Source organism: Salvelinus fontinalis, chromosome 12 (genome assembly GCF_029448725.1).
Source record: "Salvelinus fontinalis isolate EN_2023a chromosome 12, ASM2944872v1, whole genome shotgun sequence".
NCBI lineage: Eukaryota > Metazoa > Chordata > Actinopteri > Salmoniformes > Salmonidae > Salvelinus > Salvelinus fontinalis.
This window is the reverse complement of record NC_074676.1, coordinates 13,428,012-13,454,470: the sequence shown is the minus strand read 5'-3', so window position 1 is coordinate 13,454,470 and position 26,459 is coordinate 13,428,012. Positions and strand designations below refer to the sequence as shown.

The window sequence follows — 26,459 nt, the reverse complement described above, 5'->3', positions numbered from 1 at the left end:
AACAATGAACACTTTTATTTGAACTTAATATATTACATAAATAAAATCTATTTAGTCTCAAATAAATAATGAAACATGTTCAATTTGGTTTAAACAATGCAAAAACACAGTTTTGGAGAAGAAAGTAAAAAGCTAACACTTAAGTTTCTTGCTCAGAACATGAAAACATAACAATATTCCCAATTTAGAAGTTTTAGGTTGTAGTTATTATAGGAATTATGACGCGACGACAATTTCTCTATACCATTTGTATTTCATATACTTTTGACTATTGGATGTTCCTATAGGCAGTTTAGTATTGCCAGCCTAATCTCGAGAGTCGATAGGCTTGAAGACATACACAGCGCTGTGCCTCAACCATTGCGAAGAGCTGCTGGCAAATGCAGGAAATTGCTGTTTTGAATAAATGCTTACGAGCCTGCTGCTGCCTACCACCACTCAGTCAGACTGCTCTATCAAATCATCGAACAGGTGGCAACCCTAAGTCTAAATATTGCTGTTACATTGCACAACCTTCAATGTTATTTCATAATTATGTAGAATTCTGGCAAATTAGTTCACAGTTTGCAACGAGCCAGGCGGCCCAAACTGTTGCATATACCCTGACTCTGCTTGCACTGAACGCGTGACAGAGAAGTGACACAATTTCCCTATTTAATATTGCCTGCTAACATTAATTTATTTTAAATGAATATGCAGGTTTAAAAAAATATAATTCTGTGTATTGATTTTAAGAAAGGCATCGATGTTTATGGTTAGGTACATTTGTGCAATGATTGTGCTTTTTTCGGCAATGCGCTTTTGTTAAATCATCACCCTTTTGGCAAAGTTGAAGTAGGCTGGGATTCGATGATGAATTAACAGGCACTGCATTTATTATATGCAACGCAGGACAAGCTAGTTATCCTAGTAATGTCATCAACCATGTGTAGTTAACTAGTGATTTATGTGAAGATTGAATGTTTTTTATAAGATAAGTTTAATGCTAGCTAGCAACTTACCTTGGCTCCTTGCAGCCACAACTTCCTTTTGACGCTGCTCTCGCATAACTGGTGGTCAGCCTGCCACGCAGTTTCCTCATGGATTGCAATATAATCGGCATCCAAGAAGGCCGATTACCGATTGTTATGAAAGCCTGAATTCGTCCCTAATTAATCAGCCGACCTCTAGTACTGAAGTACCCATACTTTTCTGTGCATGATATCCCATTTTGAGGTGGGCCAGGAGTTTGTCTTGACCACCTGACCTGACCAGGGATACTCCGGTCTAGGCTGTAACTAAGAACCAGAGTTTTTTTTCCGGTTCAGATATGTGACCAGGTAAAAACTCCTGTCCCTAGCTTTGACCTATGGAAGATGTCCTATGTGAAATCCTAATGGTATGTTGCCTTTTCCTACTCTGTTGTTGTCAGGTACGACACCTCATAGACACAGGGGATTCAAGTAGGGAAATGCTTATCGAAATGGAGAATGTAGTCAACTCGTCAACACCCAAGCTCACCCGAAATGGTGAGTAGTGTTTGCATGAATGTTCTTGTATTCATGTGTCCCCTGATTTAATTAAGCTATGATAAAAACATATTTGAGTAAATGTATTCAGTTATTTAGATAAGTTCATATTATAACATTTTCATGAATGTCTGTTTTTGAAAGTCTCTTGTTTTTGGGACCTGGTCTTCATTGAAATCACTGAAATGTGACAATGAATTGCTTTCATCCTAGACCATTACCTGCTTGAGAAGCATTTGCTACGTAACATGAATGACTGAAGTCCAAATGCATGATGTTTATCTGAAGGTTCCGTCCTAATAGTCCTGAACTGTAGAAACAAGCAACTGTCATGACTGTCATGTGTGACTTGGGAATGGTGCTATGTGGATGGGCTGACTGATGGACTGATTTTTTTTCATTTATTTTGTGTTCACTAACCTGGTGGAATGTCACTTGCATCGTCAATAAGGTTAATTACATTTTTAACAATTTGAAATGTTTCTGTGTGTGACATTCCCTAATCTCTCATATGCTTTTCCGTCACCTTCATTAGTTAGCGTAGTCTGACAGTGACAATGGGACTAACATGGTTGGCAACTATATACAGTGCATTCGGAAAGTATTCAGACCCCTTGACTTTTTTTTGTTACGTTAGTCTTATTCTAAAATTGATTAAATATATTTTTTTTTCATCATCAATTTACACACAATACCCCATAATGACAAAGCAGAAACAAGTTTTTTGAAAGTTTTGCAAATGTATAAAAAATACAAAACTAAAATATCACATTTACTTAATTATTCTGACCTTTTACTCAGTACTTTGTTGAAGCACTTTAGGTAGCAATTACAGCCTTGAGTCTTCTTTGGTATGACGCTACATGCTTGCCACACCTGTATCTGGGGAGTTTCTCCCATTCTTCTCTGCAGATCCTCTCAAGCTCTGTCAGGTTCGATGGGGAGCGTTGCTGCACAGCTATTTTCAGGTCTCTCCACAGATGTTCGATCGGGTTCAAGTCCGGCTCTGGCTGGGCCACTCAAGGACATTCGGAGACTTGCCCCGAAGCCACTCCTGCATTGTCTTGGCTGTGTGCTTAGGGTCGTTGTTCTGTTGGAAGGTGAACCCCAGTCTGAGGTCCTGAGTGCTCTGGAGCAGGTTTTCATCAAGGATCTCTTTAATTTGCTCCATTCATCTTTCACCCAATCCTGACCAGTCTCCCAGTTCCTGCCGCTGAAAAACATCCCCACATCATGATGCTGCCACCAACATGCTTCACCGTAGGGATGGTGCCAGGTTTCCTCCGGACATGACGCTTGGCATTCAGGCCAAAGAGTTACATTTTGGTTTCATCAGACCAGAGATTCTTGTTTCTCATGGTCTGAGAGTCTTTAGGTGCCTTTTGACAAACTCCAAGCAGACTTTCATGTGCATTTTACTGAGGAGTGGCTTCCGTCTGGCCACTCTACCATAAAGGCCTGATTGGTTGAGTGCTGCAGAGATGGTTGTACTTCTGGAAAGTTCTCCCATCTCCACAGAGGAACTCTGGAGCTCTGTCAGAGTGACCATCGGGTTCTTGGTCACCTCCCTGACCAAGGCCCTTCTCCCCCAATTGCTCAGTTTGGCCGGGCGGCCAGCTCTAGGAAGAGTCTTGGTGGTTCCAAACTTCTTCCTTTTATAATGGAGGCCACTGTGTTTTTGAGGACCTTCAATGCTGCAGACATTGTTTGGTACCCTTCCCCAGATCTGTGTCTCGACCCAATCCTGTCTCGGGAGCTCTACAGACAATTCCTTTGAACTCATGGCTTGGTTTTTGCTCTGACATGCACTGTCAACTGTGGGACTTTATATAGACAGGTTTGTGCCTTTCCAAATCATGTCCAATCAATTGAATTTAACACAGGTGGACTCCAATCAAGTTGTAGAAACATCTCAAGGATGATCAATGGAAACACGATGCATTTGAGCTCAATTTTGAGTCTCAAAGCAAAGGGTCTGAATACTTGTGTAAATGAGGTATTTCTGTTTTTTTATTTAATACATTTTCAGAAATGTCTAAAAACGCATTTTCGCTTTGTCGTTATGCGGTATTGTGTGTAGATTGACGAGAAATATATTTGATTGTATCCATTTTAGATTAAGGCTGTAATGTAACAAAATGTGGGGAAAGTCATGCGGCCTGAAAACATTCCCGATGCACTGCATGTATGTATGACTATGCTCTCCAACAACCAAAAGGGGTCTAAAAATCCACTGTTCACTGACTGCTCTTCCCCTCCCAGAATCCATAGCTCGCTCCAGCAAGCTGCTTAACTGGTGTCAGAGGCAGACGGAGGGCTACAGAAAAGTCAGTGTGACCGATCTCACCATGTCCTGGAAGAGTGGCATGGCCCTGTGTGCCCTCATCCACCGCTACAGACCTGACCTCATGTGAGTCACATATACACATCTGGATGTTGTATTTCTGAACCTATTTCGCCTGTAGAAATGCTTCCAGTGAACCAGACTGTCATAACCATAGGAATGAAGTAGGACCTGCAAACACGATTGCTCCATCACATACCGTTGATTACGGTGGATCATCGTCTGGTCCTTACATGCTCTCATTATCATGTTCCTTATTGTCAGTGATGAAGGGGTTGACCCCTTACACTCATGGAAATGTACTTATATGGATAGGGCTAAATTGAAATGTTTCCAATAGAAGAACTACAAAAAGCATATGCATAACAATGGTAGCAATGAAAGAGAACTATTTGGCGATTATGGGGTAATTACCAGACCAAAGGTGAGGGCACAACAGTTCACCTGACACAAGACAGAATCCAAACATTATACTGTTGATTGTATGTGCATTTTACATTGTCAATAACGAAATCTGAAAATACTTTGGACGTAATTCAGACCACATAAGAATATTTATTGATTTTGGAGTAGGGGCAAAATATGAATAAACTATGACTAGGGTTTGAGTGAGAGGTCTAACTGGTGTCTCTAAGTGGGCACAAACCTCTCCAAACAGTGCACAGTTTCTGAGTAATGTCAATGCACTTTTGACTCAAGGAAACAGCCTTCAACTATAAGGTGATTTTCTAAATGTTTTTCATCTCTCCTAGCTTTGCCATTGAGGTACTGAAGCAAGTACACTTGTCGTTTTTTGTTTGGAACACAGCCCCACAATTACAGTTGTTTAAGCAATCCAAAAACGGTCCATTATAAATTGCACTCTGGGTCAGGTGGGCATCATTTGAAATCTTATTCTATTGCCAACATGGCTAGCTAAGTTATAAAAAACGATCTTACAGTGTTAGGCTCTTCAGACAAACAGATGGTAATTTTGGTGCGCATAGAATGGAGTCATGAGTGCATTCGAGTGCATGTTCCACGGCTAATCTTCACAATAAGACAAACATTCTGATCAGGACAACCCAGGGTACAACTCATGTCAATCTTGTAACTGTGGATCAAGCAGCGATACTAAACGTTGAGGCTGTAAATAACATATGGAAATGTGAAGTGCACATTTGGACTCGTTGGTATGTGGTTTGCTTGTATGACATCATAGCGGTATTTATTATAATCCTCAATGTCTCATCTTTCAGAGCACATCGACTCCTCTCGATTTACAGCATTTCCCTCACTCAGACAACAAATGTGCAAAATTAACCCAATTAGCTGGAGGGATGGGGGCATCTTGTCGGGCACTGTGCTCAATTTTAGAATGGCTGTCAGTCAAAACCCATACAGCGCTGTTAAACGGAGAACATGCGCTCTGATGTCATCTATAGCATTTTACTGTACAGCCACTGCGTTCCAATTTAGGCGATTACCAATGACAAAATCTGCCAATTTCAACACATATACGGGATGGCGGGAAAGGGTTAAAACTGTCATGGTCCTTGGACTGGAATGTTCTATCTGCTGTGTTTACGACATTGTTAGTAGCATGTGTTATTTATCGCCTGGCTTTGGCAGTCCAGGCCCTGGTTCAGGACTGTAAATCATTCTAAATGACGTGAGAGCTCAGTCAAACTGCCTGTTGAGTCAGGGAAAAGGGTGTATATGCACGCGTGCGCACACACACACACACACACACACACACACACACACACACACACACACACACACACACACACAGCAGAGACTGACACATTGCCTAACGAGGGGTGAGATGGGGTTGTTACCCTCTCCTGGCTACACAGCGATTAGCATCATAACCCATTTGTCTTCTGACTGACCTTACCAAGCGGTTGTTCTCTGTTCTCCTCTGCTGGCTTTCATTGTCCAGATGATGGTGGGAGGATGATAGGGGCCTGCATGGATGGGGAAATATGCACTCACAATCACTCCCAGACAGCTGTGATTGGTTCCCACTTCCCATCGCTAATGCTGCAGCACTAAACATACAAAGAAGGGGGGTAACATGCTAATGGGTTTAAATTGGTTATGTAGATAAAGGTGAGGTTGTATATAGATGTTTCAAGTATGCTAAATGTTTTATTTTATTTTCATATGCAATGTTATCACCCACAACAATTGACATCCACATCATTAGTGGATGTCAATTGAAGATGTTCAAAACAGTAAGGACACATTCCTAATAACCCCCCCCCCCCCCCCCCCCCCCCTTGCCCTCAGAACAGCCTTCATTTGTCGGGGCATGGACTCTACAAGGTGTCAAAAGCGTTCCACAGGGATGCTGTCCCATGTTGACTTCAATTCTTCCCACAGTTGTGTCAAGTTGTCTGGATGTCCTTTGGGTGGTAGACCATTCTTGATACACAGGGGAAACTGTTGAAGGTGAAAAACCCAACAGCTTTGCAGTTCTTGACACAATCCGGTGTACCTACTACCATACCCCGTTCAAAGGCTCTTAAAACTTTTGTCTTGTACATTCACCCTCTGAATGGCACATGTCTCAATTGTCTCAAGGCTTATTAGAAATCCTTCTCTAACCTGTCCTCCCCTTCATCTACACTGATTTGAAGTGGATTTAACAAGTGACATCAATAAAGGATCATAGTGTTCATCTGTATTCACCTGGTCAGTTTATATCATGGAAAGAGCAGGTGTTCATAACGTTTTGTACACTCAGTGTATAAAGATTATACAACCACAGCATCCACTTCTTAGTGTGTTTGTCATGTTTATTGGGGAAAGTCGAGTGATGTTTACGTTCACAGTGCTGATGGCTGCGTTGACTCCCATTTTGACTCCAGGTATTTTCCTGACTCTCTCTGCCCCACAGTGACTTTGACTCTCTGGATGAGCGGGACCAGCAGAAGAACAATCAGCTGGGCTTTGACGTGGCCGAGAGGGAGTTTGGCATCTCACCTTGCATGACGGGCAAGGAGATGTCCCAGGTGTCGGAGCCTGACAAGCTCTCCATGGTCATGTACCTCAGCCAGTTCTACGAGATGTTCAAGGACACAGTGCCCCCTGGGGCCGGAGGTGAGTACTGTATTTGGCTGGTTTTGTAACTTTGTTTTTTGGGGTGAAGGTTGAATGAAATGTTATAGCCGACGTGTGTAAAACCTTTAAACAGTTTAACATTCACAAGGCAGGATTTCCACGACGCATACTCTCGGAGCATGCGCTGACCAGCTGGCAAGTGTCTTCACTGACATTTTCAACCTCTCCCTGACCCAGTCTGTAATACTTACATGTTTCAAGCAGACCACCATAGTCCCTGTGCCCAAGAATGCCGAGGTAACCTGCCTAAATGACTATCGCCCCGTAGCACTCACATCTGTATCCATGAAATGCTTATTTTTTATGATTTATTTTACTTTTACCCCCCTTTTTTTCTCCTCAATTTTGTGGTATCCAATTGTTAGTTAGTCTTGTCCCCTACGGACTCAGGAGAGGCAAAGGTCGAGAGCTGCGCGTCCTCCGAAACACAACCCAACCAAGCTGCACTGCTTCTTGACACAATGCCCGCTTAACCCGGAAGCCAGCCGCACCAATGTGTTGGAGGAAACACTGTGCACCTGGCGACCGTGTCAGCGTGCATTGCGCCCGGCCAGCCACAGGAGTCGCTAGTGCGCGATGGAACAAGGACATCCCTGCTGGCCAAACCCTCCCCTAACCCGGACGACGCTGTGCCAATTGTGTGCCGCCCCATGGGTCTCCCGGTCGCGGTCGCCTGCGACAGAGCCTGGACTCGAACCCAGAATTTCTGGTGGCACAGCTAGCACTGCGATGATGAAATTCTTTGAAAGGCTGGTCATGACACACATCAACACCATCATCCCAGACACCCTGGACCCACTCCAATTCACATACCGCCCCAACAGATGACGCAGTCTCTATAGCACTCCACACTGCCCTCTCCTACTCATACAAAAGGAACGCCTACGTGAGAATGCTGTTCATTTACTACAGTGTAGCGTTCAACACCATAGTGTCATTGAAGCTCATCACTAAGCTAAGGGCCCTGGCACTAAACACCTCCCTCTGCAACTGGATCCTGGACTTCCTGATGGGCTACTTCCAGGTGGTGAGGGTAGGCAACAACACATCTGCCATGCTGACCCACAACACGGGGACCCCTCAGGGGTGCGTGCTTAGTCCCCTCATGTACACCCACGACTGTGTGGCCGTGCACGATCCCAACACCATCCTAAAGTTTGCTGATGACGCAACAGTGGTAGGCCTGATCACCAACGACAATGATACAGCCTATACGGAGTAGGTCAGAGACCTGGCAGTGTAGTGCCAGGACAACAACCTCTCCCTCAACGTCATTAAGACAGGAGCTGATCGTGGAGTACAGAAACGGAGGGCCGAGCACAGCCCCATCCACATCGACAGGGCTGTAGTGGAGCAGGTCAAGGGCTTCAAGTTCCTCTGTGTCCACATCAGTAAGGATCCTCCATGGTCCAAACACACCAACGCAGTCATGAAGTAGATTTGGCATCGGCACTGAGATCCTCAAAAAGCTCTACAGCTGCACCATCGAGAGCATCTTGACTGGCTGCATCACCACTTGGTATGGCAACTGCTTGTTATCCGACCTCAAGGCGCTACAGAGGGTAGTGGGCCGAGCTCCCTGTCATCCAGGACCTCTAAACTAGGCGGTGTCGGGAGGAAAGCCCAAAAAATCGTCAACTCCATCCACCCAAGCCACAGACTGTTCTCTCTGCTACCGCACGGCAAGCGGTACAAATTCTCTAACTCTGGAACCAACAGGACCCTGAACAGCTTCTACGCCAAGACACACTGGACTCTACCCCCACACTCACATTCTTACACCCCAACACACACACACACACACACACACACACACACACACACACACACACACACACACACACACACACACACACACACACACACACACACACACACACACACACACACACACACCATGCACCCACACACAGGTCCCGTGTGGCTCAGTTGGTAGAGCATGGCGCTTGCCATGCCAGAGTTGTGGGTTCGACTCTCACGGGGGACCAGTTCGGAAAAATATGAAAATATGTAATCACTGGATAAGAGCGTCTGCTAAATGACGCAAATGTAAACGTAACATGCATACATATTTTCTGCTACCTATATATAGCCATGTTATTTTATTTGATATCTATTTTTATATGTTGTTATAATGTTTTATCTTTAACTCTGCATTGTTGGAAAAGAGCACATAAGTAAGCATTTTACTGTTAATCTACACCCGTTGTCTATGAAGTATGTGACAAAAAAAGAAGACTTTGATTCGATGTTCATTACGCACCAAACAGACTGAACCGGGGAGTGTCCTACCTGAACTTGTCCAATGAGAAATACTTGTTTAAATTAGTGTGCCCTAATGAATGCGACCCTGGTGTACGGCCTTACATTCTCTATCTGTTACATTTTCAGGGGACCAGAACATGAGCCCTGAGGAGAAAGCTGCGTTGATCAACAGTACCAAGTCCCCCATCTCCTTCCTCAGCAAGCTGGGCCAGAGCATCGCTATCTCACGGAAGCGTAACCCCAAGGTCAGTACTCAAATCAATCAATCAAATGGATTTTATAAAGCCCTTTTTACATCAGCAGTAGGAAAAGAACAATGGCCAGGACTCATAGCCCATTACATCACTGTCAGCAGTCTCATTCCCTTTAACACGGATTACTGTGTTTCTGTCATGTTTTAATGCTAATGTAGGAATCGGTAGGTCTCTGCCTGAAATAAGCAGTGACATCATGTGATCAACAGGACAAAAAGGAGAAGGAGGTGGATGGTTTGGGGAAGAGGAGGAAGACCAGCCAGGCTGACCACTCTGAAGACGTGGGTAACACTTTCAAGGGTTCAAACTCAGACGCTGAACTCCACTTCAGAGCTTTGCAAACTGAGAGAAGCTGTCACGTAAACGTTATTCTCCGACTGGTCTCTTCCTGTCCATGTGTTTGTAACAGGAAGAGGTTTTGAGGGGTAACCGTGACGACAGGCCATCTAACAGTACTGCTCTGACAGAAAGGAAGATGAAGGAAGAGTCAGCAGCTGTAGGGAACCACAACAAAGTCAAGTCCATGGCCACCCAGCTCCTCGCCAAGTTTGAGGAGAACGCCCCCGCCGAATCCAAGGGCCTCAAAAGACAGGTATGGAGAGACTCCTATGTGTCTGGTGGGTGTAAGGAGTAGTCTTGCTTGCCTGGATGTGGGAAGAGACGACAGTGAACTGTTTTAAACATGAGAACTGTTGCTTGGGATTTAGCTTTCCTGGATGGTAGATCACATGGTGACGGCTCTGTTTGCACACAGTGTTGTGTTTGTCAAATAGTAAATATGCAGATCTATTTCATCTCACGGCGTCTAACATGACTAATAGTCTCATGATGCCGAGTGTGTAGGAGCACTATACAACTGTATTATTGTGTTGAACGCCAGGGCCTGTATGAAGAACGCTTCTCAGGGTAGGAGTGCTGATCTAGGATCAGTTTTCCCTTTTAGGTCATGAATAATTATGATATAAAGATGGATCAGCACTCCTACTGTGAGACCCTTTGTGAATACGGGGCCCAGAATGCTAATATTAACGTGTCCCAGGCCTGGCAGGATATTGTTCCGTGGTACAGAAGTGCTGATTGTGCTGACTGGCTTGCTCCTCCAGGACTAGGTCGTGAATGGGTTTACAGAGTCAGTCCAAGAGCTGATCCTGGGTCAGTCACCCTGTGAGGCCAGTACTGCTGGCCTGGAGCAGTGGGAAGGCTATGTGGGTTAGTGGAACACAAGCCACTATTGTTGACATAGAAAGACAACTCACAGGCAGCGTTCCAGAGTGTTGCCGTTCAACAATTCCTGCTCGGGCTGTGTGTTTTGCAATCGCTACAACTGCTAAGATCGTTGATACTAAGGACCACTTGGTTCATGTAAATTAAATTGAATTGATGAAACGTTTGAAGTGAATAGCATGGCCCAGGTCAAGTGGTGTGCTGAGTGAACAAGCTTTGTGCAGAACAGTAGAAAGATTTCTCTTTTGGTCACATATTTGTACAATGTAAAATGTGATTGGTTCACCAATCTTTAGTTGTCATCTTTCCTAATGGTATAATAACCAGCTACAAATGGCCCATCAAAGATGATGTACATGTTGTTTAATAGGAGCTAAGCTCTACTTACGATGAGTCCCACTGGTGGTAATATTACATTGTATTCTGCTGCTGCTGTGTTGAATTGAATTGTGTCTGTCGCACCAGAATGGCTGAAAGATGAGCCTGTGTGTGGGTGTTTCCAGCCAGTGGGCTTCACTTTTTCACCCCATCTTTGACCCTTCTGCTCTTTGCATGAAATACTGATAATATTTGCTACAGTGTCCATATTACAGTTCTTAATTCTGTAGTCAATTATAAGCCATTATAGGTCCAGCTGGTACAATAATCATGCATGTCATATTATGTTACACATAGGCAACACGCTATTCTTATGACAAACTCCATTTCCTTAGTTTTTTTTCTCCCAGTTACATTTTTTCCAACCAGCATGTCTCATGATTCACTTCCCTCTCTATTTTTCCTCTCTTCCAACATCTCCTCTCCTCCCATCATGGATCATGACCGTGACTCATGGGGATATTGCTCACCGTGTCCCGGTCTGTTATTGACCACTTTGGCTGTCACTCATCTTCCACTCATCTTCCACTGGTCAAAGGGGGATTCTCTGCCCAGTTTGGGTGTCGTCCTGGCGCTGCCCCCTCCCCCTGCCTCCCTGGGCCCCCCCAGGGAGCCTGTCCGCCTAGCTCCGGTCCCTGCATGGAGACAGGTAAAGAGTGGACGCCTCTCCCCCCTCCCCTAGATCCTAGTCTAACCCCTGGATGTCCCTAAGCAACCTTGCCTCTGCTGTGTTTGACAGAAGTATAGCTTTGTGTCCAGATTGTAGCTTACTAACTGTTATTGATCATAGACATATAGCACGTCTTGTTTTCTGTAGACTTTGGAGTGATGAAACCAGTAGTTTCGATTTTGTTAATGACAACAACAAGAAAAGGTCAGAGTACGTGTTCTAAAACTTCTGGATCTGATAGTTTTGTGTGTGTTGCCAGAATAAGCAGGTGCCGTCCGTTGACTTTTTGGCCCAGACGGTGTGTGACGTCATGTTTTCTCTTGTCCCGTGTGGATTATCCCTCTCCATCTTCTTCTCCATCTCCCTGTCCCGATCTCTCTCCCCTGTTTTCTCTTGTCTCGTGTGGATCATCCCTTTCCCTTATCCCCTCTCGGACTCCCTCCGTATTGTCTCAGAAACGCACCCAGCAGCAGGAGCAGCTCAGCTTCCGCTATAAGGAGAAGGTCAAGTGTCAGACCCTACCTATCAGAGGGGAGCAGGTACTGCTGGCCTGGCTGACGCTGTAGTAGTCCCTGCCTAGTAGGCCATCTCCCCTCTCCAGCTAACCATGCTATCAGTGCTAGCTACTAGCTAGCCTAGCATCTTATGCCTTCATAGACAAACATGCTTTCACAGACAAACATGCTTTCACTTAAGCTGAGCTCAGTTAGCTTAATTGTGCTAATAATCAAAGATGTAGCTTAGTTAGCTAAGGTTGCTTAGGTAGCTTCTTTGTCGTTTCTGTGTAGTTCTTTTTAACTTATAGATGCAGAGTCTAATAGTTTGAGCCACATGGCTAGTTCAGAGCTGTGCTTGATTGACCCCTGAAAACTAATCCTCAGTTAATTTGCTGGATATAGTCAATTAAAAAATTAAAAAATATAGATTTTTTTGTGGAAATATTAATTAACACACCATTAAGCCATTAAAGGTAGACTCAGCGATTATGATGCAGAAAGTAAACAGCATAGTGGATCAGTTTCCGCAACAACTAAGAGTGTTGAGGCACGAGGCTCAACTTCTCTGCTGTTTTGGTGCCCTGCCTACCACACTGTGAACCAGGCCCCCAGTTTCCGGTCTGGAGTGTGAAGTCACAAGCCCTGCAGGTCGGCTACTGCGTAGAAACCTAACGGTGCCAAAAGCCCAGGTCTGCCCTAGAAAGCCTATGAAAATTGCGATCGTCCGAACGGCCAAACAAGTAATTTTTAGACTGCTGTTTTGGGCTCTAAAATGTGTTTATTATGATCAAGTTCGATCCCCACAGTGAATTATTTAAAAGTTTGCTATAAATTGAGATATTTAATTAAATGCGGATCTATTCTGACTATATTCTGACAGACCAATCACAGGCCGGCAGGCTACATGGAGGTTCAGGCTACGAGGAGGTTCATTCACACTCTTTGCATGTGTCTCTCAGGCAGGATGAAAACGACATTGACCATGGTCCTTTGCTAGTTAGGGCCACTTTCACCATGATCCATAGCGTTTTTTGTTGTTGGTGTGCCATTCAGCCTCATTCAGCAATATGGCGCTTCAAATTCAAATACTTCCGGCTTCATGCTCCATCGGTAGTTTTCCATAGGAATACGTGTATGATGTCTTGCATCTCGTTCATCTCAATATCTGCGGTGCTGCTCGTGGCAAAGTCATTTCGCTAAGTTTACCTTTAACATCTAGACTGAGTGAACAGTGAGAACTTTCCAATACCACATTTCCATCTCACACACTAATTTTCAGGGATTAGTACTCCTGTTTTAGTAGCTCTTTAGACTCACATAAGTATACTCTCGCTCTCCACAGTATTTCATGCTTTCCTCATCATGCAATTTAAAAAATAAATATTTTCCCCCAACCCTCTTTTTCCCATTCATCCACAAGGTTTTTGTGGCTGTTGAAGGGGGGGGGGGGGGGGGACTTGCAGATTTCTCTCATGCTTGCTAACTGTATTCTAACTAGAGTTGGGAAATGTGGTTTATTCGCCATCATTTTCCACATACATCCAGTGGGTGGTCTTTGTGCGCTGTGTGTGTCCTGGTGTGTCGTTCAACAGTGTTGGCGTGAGTGTTTAGTGTAGTAGAATGCCCGTGGTAGTAATGTGAATGAGTGTGTGGGTGTTCTTAGAGAACTTCCAATCTAACTAAAATAAACTATCTAGCCTTAGCCCCGTAGCAAAGGATTGTTTTAGCAAAGTGGATGTGAATCATGAGTTCAATTGATATTAAAATGTAAATGTTTGTGTTGACTTCAAAAGTGAATTCGGATGAGGTAATATGGTATCGATTTTGTGTGAGTGTTAAATGGTGGACGTCGGTGACACCAGCAAGTGACGGCCTGTCCTCCTCTCCTCACTCAAGCCAAGAAGCGGTACAGAGTGGTGTTCGGGCTCACGGAGCTGCCCTAAGAGAACCATTCTGCTTTCCTCCACCTCCTCGCTCTCTCTTCACTCACAGGTGACCAGTCTGTGCCCTACCAGACCAGACATACTCCCCTGTCCTCTTCCTTGTCGATCCAATACCTGTCCTCTCCGGTCTTACCTTTGTATAAGTTCTCCAAATGTGCTGTCAAAGTAGAAAGCTCGACTCTTCCTCCCCTCCCTCTTAGAGAACTTCCAATCTAACTCAAATAAACTATCTAGTCTTAGTTTACATTCTTCTCGTCAGTGGGTTGCTTTTTGTTAACTTTAAGAGGGTTTGCTTATGTTGTGGCTGACCAGTGTGTAGATTGGGGCCTTGTTGCCATACCATGCTGCGGTTTGCTTATGAAGGCCTAGATCGGAGAAACATGGTCCTAGCTCTCAGTGGTCAGTATTGACGTGTCGGTCTCTCTCTCTGTGTGTGTGTGTGTCCTTAAGCACTGTGATAGAGAAGGTTTGGAGGAGGAAGGGACCACACAGGACCAGACACCTCAGGCTCACCGGGTAACAACCATGGTTGCATGGGCCTGCTGTAATCAGTACTAATCTTTGGGGAACTAACAACCCAGACAGTGTGTGTGTGACTGGGTGTCTCTGCGGATTGTGTGGGGGAGAACGGAAGGAATTGTTGTGGGCAGACTATAATGTTTGGGACGAACATCAATCAAAGGGTAAGCAGGTGATGACTTCTGCCATTTCAGGGCTAGTTTCATTTGGGCACGGTTGTTGTTTGTTCTCTTATACCATAGCAGTGCTTCCATGCTAACTCATATACAGTATGAATACATGATATGTCTGCCCTTTGTTGTTAGTGGTCTCATATTTCATAGCCTTTCATAGGGTTTTAGGCCAACCATACCAGCTAACTGCATCAAACCAGTGTCATCGGGTTTTGGGACAAACCGAGACTGTAAACACACACAAAGCTTACCTTGGTTTGCTCTGCAGAAATGGGAACCCGTGCAGCTTGAGAAGCCAGAGCCTATTCACATCCCTAGCATTCAGGAGAGGTCTGCGTGGCTAGTTGCTAAGTTTAAGGGTAAACCCGAGAAACCAAAGGTGAATACCAAACCGTGCTGTCTAGAATCAGTGAATCCGTTATTTGTAAGTGATAGGCCTACTAGATGTATTGCATTTTTGAATAGTTTGTGTCTTTAGTGTTGGTTTACTCCAGTACACTTCATCATTGTCATTCCTGTTGCCTTCTCTAAACGGTCCCATTTCTCTGTCCTCTCCCTTTCTCCTGGAGCTTAAGAAAAAGCCTTCGCGTTTCTTTATTGAACAGCGGCACCTGTCAGCCAGAACCCTCAGCCAGAACACACAAAGCCTCCTCTCCCCCCCTGAAGCTCTTGGACAGGTATCCTCTCCTGCCTGGGGACTAAAGACCCGCAATGTGGAGCTGGCACTAACACATCTCTGCTTCCTGGAAACACGAACACCTTTACAGTGATTTCCATAGATAGGCTCGATTAGAATTATACAGCATGCTGCATTGTAACATTTCTCTGACTGCTAACCTCCTAAGTTGACCTAGGCTGAATTTGCCCCTGTGTTTCTACTGCATGGCAAATGGAGATGAATGAAAAATAGTTGATAAGGGATGTGAAGGTGCAGCAGTCGTGACATCCTTGTTAGTATGCATAGGTCAGGCAAACCTGTCACGTAAAAATCACTACAACCACTAACCCAAACCTCAACGGTCTTTCCTGGTTAAATAAAGGCTAAATAAAGTCAGGGTCTTTGTGGAGCATGGGATGTTTTGTAGAACAGCACTAAAAATACCAGTGCATGTCTAAACTCTGCCTTTCCATTCTTTTGTAATCTAATAATGCCTTATTCTGCAGGAGATAGAACCGCTGCGCTCTGATGGCCAAATGTCGCTACGTGTCCTTAGTGTACAGGAGAGGGCTGAGCAGCTAGCCTCGCAGTTTCAAGGCAAGCTGGCAAATCCACAGGTGATACACAGTACACCACCGCTCGATAGCCCCGAGTCCAAGTTCCAAGTCGAGGACTTTACGACTACCAAGGAACCGGCCTCGTCTCTGATCTCTTTAGTTACTTTACAATATATCATGAATGTCAGATGGAGTGATAAACTGATCAATAAAAAACACTTAGGTTTCGATTAGTCATACTATTTGCTCAGTATCGGTCATTACTGTTCTGTAGAATTGGAATATGAGGGATTTTCATATCAGCTTCTTTTACATCTTTCCTAATTTCTCTTTTCTCTAACCAAGTCATCCTGCCATAACTGTCCTTTCTCTTCCCTCTTTTCCCCCCCGGAGTCCACGAAAAAACCCTTGCATTTCTGTATACAAAAGGGGCACCTGTCCCACAGCCAGAACCCAGAGAGCCCCCTCTCCTCCCCTGAAACTCTGAGACCGGTAGCCCCTCCCTTCTGGGAAGATTGACAGTTGAGATCACCCTAATACTCACTGGCTCTTGGAGATGGGCCAAATAACTCACTGCCTGGCGTGTGATATGTAATTGAACTGATCTCCAATGTGTGTCCTAACAAGCAAGTTCACACTGCATACAGAAGTGGTTCATATTATGTATGGATGTACAAACGCATCCTGCCGTTTTAGTCAAAGATACTACTCAGATTGCTGTGGTGAAAAGTGTGATGACACTGAAATGTGGAAGAGAATGTGCTGTAGTCAAAGCCATATGATTTGATTTATGTTCCAATAGATTGCTGTAAGTAGTCCCTTAGGTGTGGCCTGCATTGCAGTTCTGTGGTCTCTGTGCTTAGGGGAGTCCTTGCCTGATGTTTTGGCCTCAATACAGTTGAATTTGATCCTCATGTTGATAAGCCCTGTTCTGTTCCAACTGGGCTGGTGTAATCATGCCCCAGAGATGTGCCACTATAATACAGTATGGTATATTTACGGTAAATCAGCCATACTTTCAAATATTTCAATCTCTTTTCTATGGCTTACGCTGTGCTAACTGACCTCGATTCTGTCTCTCTGCAGGATAACTGTTATTTTGGGATCTTTGTTGATCTAATCCTGGCCATTTTTTAGGGTTACAGCTGAAGCGCGTTTGAGATATTACAGTGAATCTCTGATCTTTTGAATGTACACAGTTGATCCTAACTTCCTGTGTCCACGGTGACCAATTATCTTTTTTGTTTTATTAGCCAAAGGGTAGCGCAGGAAACATTAACACCATACATCTGACTGTGTGTGTTTGTGTGTGCGTGCGTGCGTGCCTGTGTGCATGTGTATATGGGTGTAAGTGCATATAGCCACAGTCAAAGTCCAGGATAACACTCAGCCTCACAGAGCCAGTCAACAGCTTTCGCTCCTCATTTAAAGTAATGGTGTGTATACATCACATGTGTTCTATTGGTTCAAATCAAATAGGCTTTCTGTCAGACAATGAGCCAATGAGGGTTCAAGAGTTGTATGCAGTTGGTTTGCACGTATTTCTCTTCTGTTGAAAACACTCATTCGAGGCAGTTCATTGGGTGGGGCTGGTGGGCCGATCAACCAAACATGGCTTAGTTTCCCTCTCATGATCAGTTGAATATTTTTTTCCAGTGCCCTTTAGTGCCTTACATAGTGTACTACCTCACCTCCCATCATAGTTTACCCCTCTTCCTCATACAACTCCTTCTACTCTGCCATTTGGTTTTGCTCACATTCCTTTGCATGTCTTTTCTCTCATTGTAAAGGGATACTTCGGGATGTTGGCAATGAGGCCCTTTATCTACTTCCCCAGAGATCAATGAACTCGTGGATACCATTTTTATGTCTTGGCATGCAGTTTGAAGGAAGTTGCTAACTATCGCAATTGCTAACTAGCCTTAGCATAATGACTGGAAGTCTATGGTATCGTCTAGCATGCTAGGAGATACCATAGACGTCCAGTCATTGCACAAACGCTAGTTAGCAATTGCGCAGTTAGCAACATACTTCATAATGCATGCCAAGACATAAAAATGGTATCCACGAGTTCATTGATCTCTGGGGAAGTAGATAAAGGACCTCATTGCGAAAGTCCCGAAGTATCCCTTTATCTTGGCATGTCTTTCTTTTTCCTCTCTTTGTCTTTCTCATCCTACTGTCCTTTCTCTCTCTCTCTGCCTTCGATAGAGATATTTAAAGATGTACACAGGGGAAGTGAGCTTATTGGCCGAGCAGATAGCCAATCAGCTTCAACCTCAAGAGGAACCTAAGCCCTTACTTGACAAGAGGGAATTGGTGAGAGCCAATGGCATCGTAGGACACTAGGCATGTTGTAGATCCAAGAGTGAAGTGACTCCAGCTAGGGAACGTAAATGTGGTGTTTGGTGATGATGAGTGTAACTAGGACTTCCTTCTAGTTCTAGAGACGGATTGTAATTGTGTGTGTGTGTGTGTGTCTTATGAACTCTGATCAGTGTTCTGTGTGTGTGGAACATTTGACCACACTTAAGCATTGTGACATTTTGTGGTGGTATCCAATGTGCTATAATCTCAGGTGTTTCTGAAAATGTTTTGCCTGGTGTTAAAAAAAAATATTTAAAACATGTCAGAGTGGCGAATTCACAGCCATAATCTACTAAGTTGTGAATGGTTTGATATCAATGGAACATTTGATCCCATATCCCCTAACTCTCTATCAGTTAGATTTTTCCCACTTAGTTGTGAAGCCGGGGGCTTCAGGAAAATGGCTTCCCTCTCTCCTCATCTCTCTTTACCTCTCCCCAGCCCCTAATACTGTCTCCTCTCACCCTTACAGGGTTCCCTGAGGAAGGAGTTCCCCCAGAACATCGGGGGCAGTGACGTGTGCTTCTTCTGCCGGAAGCGTGTGTACGTGATGGAGCGGCTGAGTGCCGAGGGCAAGTTCTTCCACCGTAGCTGCTTCAAGTGTGACTACTGCGGCACCACACTACGCCTTTCGTCCTACGCCTTCGATGTGGAGGACGGTACGTGGAGGAAGACCCTACTTTAAGCCACGTGTTGTGGTTACTATGTGTACTGTGCTTTTCGTTCAGTACAGATATGTTTGAACGAATGTAGGAGATGGTAACATCATAAAAACAGTTCTGGGATCAGACTAATACAAATGTACACTGAGTGTACAAAACATTAAGGAAACATGCTCTTTCCATGACAGACCAGGTGAATACAGCTGAAAGCTATAATCCCTTATTGATGTCACTTGTTAAATCCACTTTGAATCAGTGTAGATGAAGGGGAGGAGACGAGTTAAAGAAGGATTTTTAAGCCTCGAGACAATTTGAGACATGGATTGTATATGTGTGCCATTCGAGGGTGAATGGGCAAGATTGAACTGCCTTTGAACGGGGTATTTTAGTAGGTGCCAGGTGCACCGGTTTGACTGTGTCAAGAACTGCAACACTGCTGGTTTGTTCACACTCAACAGTTTCCTCTGTGTATCAAGAATGGTCCACCACCCAAAGGACATTCAGCCAACTTGACACAACTGTGGGAAGCATTGGAGTCAACATGGGCCAGCATCCCTGTGGAAAGATTTCGTCACCTTGTAGAGTCCATGCCCCGATGAATTGAGGCTGTTCTGAGGGCAAAAGGGGGTGCAATTAAATATTAGGAAGGTGTTGCTAATGTTTTGTACACTGAGTGTACATGTGAATAGATACAACTTGCATACACTGTTGATATGTTCACAGAAACATCCCACTGAATGACACAATCACTTTGTTTTGACTAAATTCAAACAGGGCACAGACATTTCTGACACACAATACGATCAATTTAGACTCAAAGGAACCTGTTACATGATGAAGATACTGTGTTCACTCATAGACACACACACATGCTATGCCAAGCTTTGTCTTTGTGGTTACAGTAGTCATCATCATATTGTCCTCATAGCATCTGCTGCATGATTTATTCATCTTCTCTCTCTGAGTGTCACAAGGCCTCTCTTGTGCTCATGGAACAAGTAGCAAATTGTTCGCAATGACAAGAGTGGCTGTTTCTCCCAGTTTTAGTTTGTGATCCCAGTCATCCCACTGGTAGAGCAGACTCCAGAATGTCCAGTAGGAACTGAGTGAGGACAAAATGTTGTCTTTCTATGTACAGCATTCTCTCACACACACACAGGCTTTCACGGTACTGACGAGTATGCAACAGTCAGATGAGGTTAATGCAGTCTGATTTGCAAAAGATGTTTGTTTTGCACTGGTTTAGTACTTCTCTGTTTCTGTCTCCTCTCCTACAGGGAAGTTTTACTGCAAGCCCCACTACTGTTACCGCTCGTCTGGTCAGGCTCAGAGGAAGAGGCCGGCACCGATCCCTGCTCTGCTCAATGCTAAGGTACTACTGACCCATCCCCCCCCCCCCCCCCCCCCACACACACACACACACACACACACACTCATTCTCTCACCCTCTCTATCACGCACCCTCTCTCTCACCCTCTCTCACCCTCACCCTCTCTCTCTCAATTCAATTCAAGGGGCTTTATTGACATGGGAAACATATGTTAACATTGCCAAAGCAAGTGAAATAGATAATGTACAAAAGTGAACTAAACAATACAAATGAACAGTAAACATTACACTCATAGAAGTTCCAAAATAATAAAGACATTACAAATGTCATATTTTGTATATTTAGTGTTGTAACGATGTACAAATGGTTAAAGTACAAAAGGGAAAATAAATAAACATAAATATTGGTGGTATTTACAATGGTGTTTGTTCTTCATTGGTTGCCCTTTTCTTGTGGCAACAGGTCACACATCTTGCTGCTGTGATGGCACACTGGTATTTCGCCCAATAGATATGGGAGTTTATCAAAATCGGGTTTGTTCTCAAATTCTTTGTGGATCTGTGTAATCTGAGGGAAATATGTGTCTCTAAAATGGACATACATTTATACACTCTGTTTAGTGCCAAATAGCATTCTAGTTTGCTGTTTTTTTGTTAATTACTTGACACATTGGAAAGAATTATCTTTTTGTTTTCTCATGATTTTGTTGGGTCTAATTGTGTTGCTGTCCTGGGTCTCTGTGGGGTCTGTTTGTGTTTGTGAACAGAGCCCCAGGACCAGCTTGCTTAGGGGACTCTTCTCCAGGTTCATTTCTGTAGGCGATGGCTTTGTTATGTAAGGTTTGGGAATCCCTTCCTTTTAGGTGGTTGTAAAATGTTACTTCTTATGGCTGCATCCCGCTACCGGGATCGATATGACAACAGCCAGTGAAACCGCAGGGCGCCAAATTCAAACAATCTCATAATTAAAATTCCTCAAACATACATGTGTCTTATATCATTTTAAAGGTAATATTGTTGTTAATCCCACTAAAGTGTCCGATTTCAAATATGCTTTTCAGCGAAAGCACTACAAACGATTATGTTAGGTCACCACCAAACCACAATAAGCACAGCCATTTTTCCAGCGAAAGATAGCAGTGAGAAAAAGCAGAAATAGAGATAAAATGAATCACTAACCTTTGATTATCTTCATCAGATGACACTAATAGGACTTCATGTTACACAATACATGCATGTTTTTTTTGATGAAGTTCATATTTATAACAAAAAACCTGAGTTTACATTGGCGCGTTACATTCACTAGTTCCAAAAACATCAAGTGATTTTGCATAGCCACATCGTTTCAACAGAAATACTCATCATACATGTAGATGATAATACAAGTTACATGGAATTATAGATATACCTCTCCTTAACCTGTCTAGGATGAGTGTGCCGCTAGCGGCACTCCCCCCCCACCCCCACTGAAAAACCAGTGCCGCGAAATTCAAAAAAAATATTTTTTTAAAATATTTAACTTTCACACATTAAAGTCCAATACAGCTAATGAAAGACACAGATCTTGTGAATCCAGTCAACATGTCCGATTTTTTAAAATGTTTTACAGGGAAGACACAATATGTAAAGATGTACATCTATTACCTAAAAACACATTAGCATAATCCACCATCTTTTATTTGTCCACCAACACCAGTAGCTATCACCAATTCGGCTAAACTAAGATATTTATAGCCCCTAACCAAGAAAAAAACTCATTAGATGACAGTCTGATAACATATTTATGGTATGGGATAGGTTTTGTTAGAAAAAAGTGCATATTTCAGGTAGATGGCATAGGTTACAATTGCACCCACCGTCACAAATGGAATAGAAAAACTACTTAGAGCAACGTGTTTACCTACTTACTAATCATCAAACATTTCGTAAAAATACACAGCATACACGAATCGAAAGACACAGATCCTGTGAATACAGACAATATTTCAGATTTTCTAAGTGTCTTACAGCGAAAACACAATAAATCGTTATATTAGCATAGCACATAGCACATAGCAGCCCAGCATTGATTCTAGCCAAAGTGAGCGATAACGTCAACATCGCCAAAATATATAAATTTTTTCACTAACCTTCTCAGAATTCTTCAGATGACACTCCTGTAACATCATATTACACAATCCATATAGAGTTTGATCGAAAATGTTTATATTTAGCCACCAAAATCATGGTTAGACAATGTGAAATGTAGCTCAGCTGGTCAGAAAATGTCCTTGCGCCACTTAGACAGTGATCTACTCTTATACATAAATACTCATAAACGTGACTAAAAAATATAGGGTGGACATCGATTGATAGACAATTTAATTCTTAATACAATTGCGGAATTACATTTTTTAATTTATCCTTACTTTTCAATACAGTTTGCGCCAAGCGAAGCTACGTCAAAAAACATGGCGTCCTAAGCCACTAAAATTTTTCGACAGAAACACGATTTATCAAAATAAAAATGTCCTACTTTGAGCTGTTCTTCCATCAGTATCTTGGGCAAAGGGTCCTTTCTTGGGAGTAATCGTCTTTTGGTGGAAAGCTGTCCTCTTGCCATGTGGAAATGCCAACTGCGTTCGGGATGAACTGGGAGCGTGCCCAGCTATTCACAGCGTTAAAGAAATAAATGTCCCAAAATCGCACTAAACGGATATAAATTGCTATAAAACGCTTTAAATTAACTACCTTATGATGTTTTTAACTCCTATAACGAGTAAAAACATGACCCGGAAAAATATAACAGGCTAAACTAACGCTTGGAAAAATAGCAGGTCGATGTCCTCCACGCGCATTACGCAGCTGCAAAGGAGCTCCTACCTACAGGGTTTTTTTATTTATAGGGCCTGTGAACGCGCAATCGACCCCATTCAAATCGTCATCACGTAAAGGCATCCAGGGGAAGACGTAAGCAGTGTCCGTATAGTCATAGCAATAACAGTGCCCTTTTAACTGACTCCAGAACAGTGGCCAAAATTTCTGAAATCTGACTCCATGTCAGGGAAATTGCTGTAGAATGGGCTCTGTTCCACTTAGAGACAAAATGTCAACTCCTATAGAAACTATAGACTGTTTTCTATCCAATAATAATAATAATATGCATATTGTACGATCAAGGATTTTGTGGGAAGCCGTTTCAAAAATTACACGATTAGCATAAATAGTCTCAACAGCGCCCCCATCCTCAACAGGTTAATGCAACCGCTGTGTCAGATTTCAAAAAAAGCAAATCATGCAATAATTTGAGACGGAGCTCAGAACAATAACCAAATTAGCCGCCATTTTGGGGTCAACAGAAACCAGAAAATACATGATAAATGTTTCCTTACCTTTGATGAACTTCATCAGAATGCAGTCCTAGGAATCCCAGGTCCACAATAAATGCTTGATTTGTTCGATAATGTCCGTTATTTATCTCCAATTAGCTACTTTGGTTAGCGCTTTTGGTAAACAATTCCAAAGTCCACTATAACAATTCCAAAGTCCACTATAACGTGACGAAATGTCTAAAAGTTCCGTAACAGTCAGTAGAAACATGTCAAACGATGTACTGAATCAATCTTTAGAATGTTGTTAACATACATCTTGAATAACGTTCCAACCGGAGAATTAGATTGACTTCAGAAGAGCGGTGGAACGGAGGTCCTCCTCATGTGAACGCACATGTTAAAGCATGGTCAGCTCGTGGCAGACCTAACTAACTCCTGTCTCCTTCGGCCCCCCTTCACATTAGAGTCATCCGACAAAGTTCTATTGACTGTTGACATCTAGTGGAAGCCGTAGGAAGTGAAAACTCATCAATATCTCGCTGTAATTTCAATAAGAGCTTGGTTGAAAATCTGCCACCGCAGAAAAAATGCCATATGAGTTCTGTTATACTCACAGATATAATTCAAACGGTTTTAGAAACTTCAGAGTGTTTTCGATCCAATACGAATAACAAATGCATATATGAGCAACTGGGACTGAGGAGCAGGCAGTTTACTATGGGCACCTCTGTGCGCCTTTCATCCAAGCTACTCAATACTGCCCCTGCAGCCATAAGAAGTTAACAGCTCTTTTCTGGATTTTGATAATTAGCGGGTATCGGCCTAATTCTGCTCAGCGTGCATTATTTGGTGTTTAACGTTGTATACGGAGGATATTTTTGCAGAATTAGAATGCCCTTCTTGCCTTGTCTCTCAGATCGTTCACAGCTTTGTGGAAGTTACGTGTAGTGCTGATGTTTAGGCCAAGTTATTTATAGTTTTTTTTGTGTGTTCTAGGGCAACGGTGTCTAGATGGAATTTGTATTTGTGGTCCTGGCGACTGGACCTTTTTTGGAACACCATTATTTTGGTCTTACTGAGATTTACTACCAGGGCCCAGGTCTGGCAGAATCTGTGCAGAAGATCTAGGTGCTGCTGTAGGCCCTCCTTGGTTGGTGACAGAAGCACCGGATCATCATCAAACAGTAGACATTTGACTTCAGATTCTAGTAAGGTGAGGTGCTGCAGACTGTTTTAGTGCCCAAGCCAATTCGTTTATATATATATGTTGAAGAGGGTGGGGCTTAAGCTGCGTCCCTGTCTCACCCCACTGCCCTGTGGGAAGAAATTTGTGTTTTTTGCCTATTTTAACTGCACACTTGTTGTTTGTGTACATTGATTTTATAATGTTGTATGTTTTTCCCCCAACACCGCTTTCCATCAATTTGTATAGCAGACCCTCCTGCCATATTGAGTCCAAGTTTTTTTTTAAAGCAAAAAAGTCTGTCGTACAATAACTTGGTAAGAAGACAATTTGACATTTGCTCAGTACATCGTTTTCACTGAGGAAATGTATGAGTCTGCTGTTAATGATAATGCAGAGGATTTTCCCAAGGTTGCTGTTGACGCATATCTCACGGTAGTTATTGGGGTCAAATTGGTCTCCACTTTTGTGGATTGGGGTGATCAGTCCTTGGTTCCAAATATTGGGGAAGATGCCAGAGCTAAGGATGATGTTAAAGAGTTTTATTATAGCCAATTGGAATTTGTTGTCTGTATATTTGATCATTTCATTGAGGATACCATCAACACCACAGGCCTTTTTGGGTTGGAGGGTTTTTATTTTATCCTGTAGTTCATTCAAGGTAATTGGAGAATCCAGTGGGTTCTGGTAGTCTTTAATTGTTGTTTCTAAGATTTGTATTTGTTCATGTATATGTTTTTGCTGTTTGTTCTTTGTTATAGAGCCAAAAAGATTGGAGAAGTGGTTTACCCAAACATCTCCATTTTGGATAGATAATTCTTCCTGTTGTTCTTTGTTTAGTGTTTTCCAATTTTCCCAGAAAGTGGTTAGTCTATGGATTCTTCAATTACATTGAGCTGATTTCTGACGTGCTGTTCCTTCTTTTTCCGTAGTGTATTTCTGTGATGTTTTAGTGATTTACTGAAGGCGTAGACTCCGGTGTTCTGGTCTCTATGTTTTTGGTTGGACAGGTTTCTCAATTCTTTTCTTAGGTTTTTGCATTCTTCATCAAACCATTTGTCATTGTTGTTAATTTTCTTCAATTTTCTGTGTGAAGTTTTTATATTTGATAGGGAAGCTGAGAGGTAAAATAGACTGTTTAGGTTTTCTACTGCCAGCTTTACACCTTCACTATTACAGTGAAACATTTTGTCCAGGAAATTGTCTAGAAGGGATTGAATTTGTCGTTGCCCAATAGTTTTTTTGTTAGATTTCCACACTACTCTCCTTCCATCTATAGCATTTTTTAAATGTTATTCAGTTCCTTTGGCTTTGATGCCTCATGATTGAGCAAAGCTCTGTTCAAGTAGAGTGTGATTTTGCTGTTGTCTGATAGGAGTGTCAGTGGGCTGACTGAACGCTCTGGGAGACTGGGTTGAGGTCAGTGATAAAGTAGTCTACTGCTGCCAAGAGATGAGCTATATGTGTACCTACCATAGGAGTCCCCTCAAAGCCTACCATTGACTATGT

At 43.1% G+C, this 26,459-nt stretch overlaps 1 protein-coding gene across 28 annotated transcripts in view; it reads left to right on the top strand.

Moving 5' to 3' along the window:
• LOC129866832 (protein-methionine sulfoxide oxidase mical3a-like) overlaps positions 1–26,459 on the top strand; it is a 121,077-nt gene that overhangs the window by 66,963 nt on the left and 27,655 nt on the right. For 18 of the 28 annotated variants that reach the window (XM_055939771.1, XM_055939774.1, XM_055939788.1 and 15 more), the window contains 16 exons: positions 1,412–1,508; positions 3,771–3,918; positions 6,737–6,939; positions 9,352–9,470; positions 9,689–9,760; positions 9,889–10,071; positions 11,620–11,730; positions 12,207–12,290; positions 14,145–14,240; positions 14,642–14,707; positions 15,152–15,262; positions 15,453–15,560; positions 16,048–16,158; positions 18,310–18,417; positions 18,938–19,124; positions 20,405–20,499. In XM_055939771.1, coding sequence (XP_055795746.1) covers positions 1,412–1,508; positions 3,771–3,918; positions 6,737–6,939; positions 9,352–9,470; positions 9,689–9,760; positions 9,889–10,071; positions 11,620–11,730; positions 12,207–12,290; positions 14,145–14,240; positions 14,642–14,707; positions 15,152–15,262; positions 15,453–15,560; positions 16,048–16,158; positions 18,310–18,417; positions 18,938–19,124; positions 20,405–20,499 — 1,899 coding nt within the window. Of the gene's footprint in view, positions 1–1,411; positions 1,509–3,770; positions 3,919–6,736; positions 6,940–9,351; positions 9,471–9,688; positions 9,761–9,888; positions 10,072–11,619; positions 11,731–12,206; positions 12,291–14,144; positions 14,241–14,641; positions 14,708–15,151; positions 15,263–15,452; positions 15,561–16,047; positions 16,159–18,309; positions 18,418–18,937; positions 19,125–20,404; positions 20,500–24,763; positions 24,972–26,459 lie in introns of those variants that run through there. The other 10 variants (XM_055939796.1, XM_055939794.1, XM_055939795.1 and 7 more) reach the window with 9 other exon arrangements.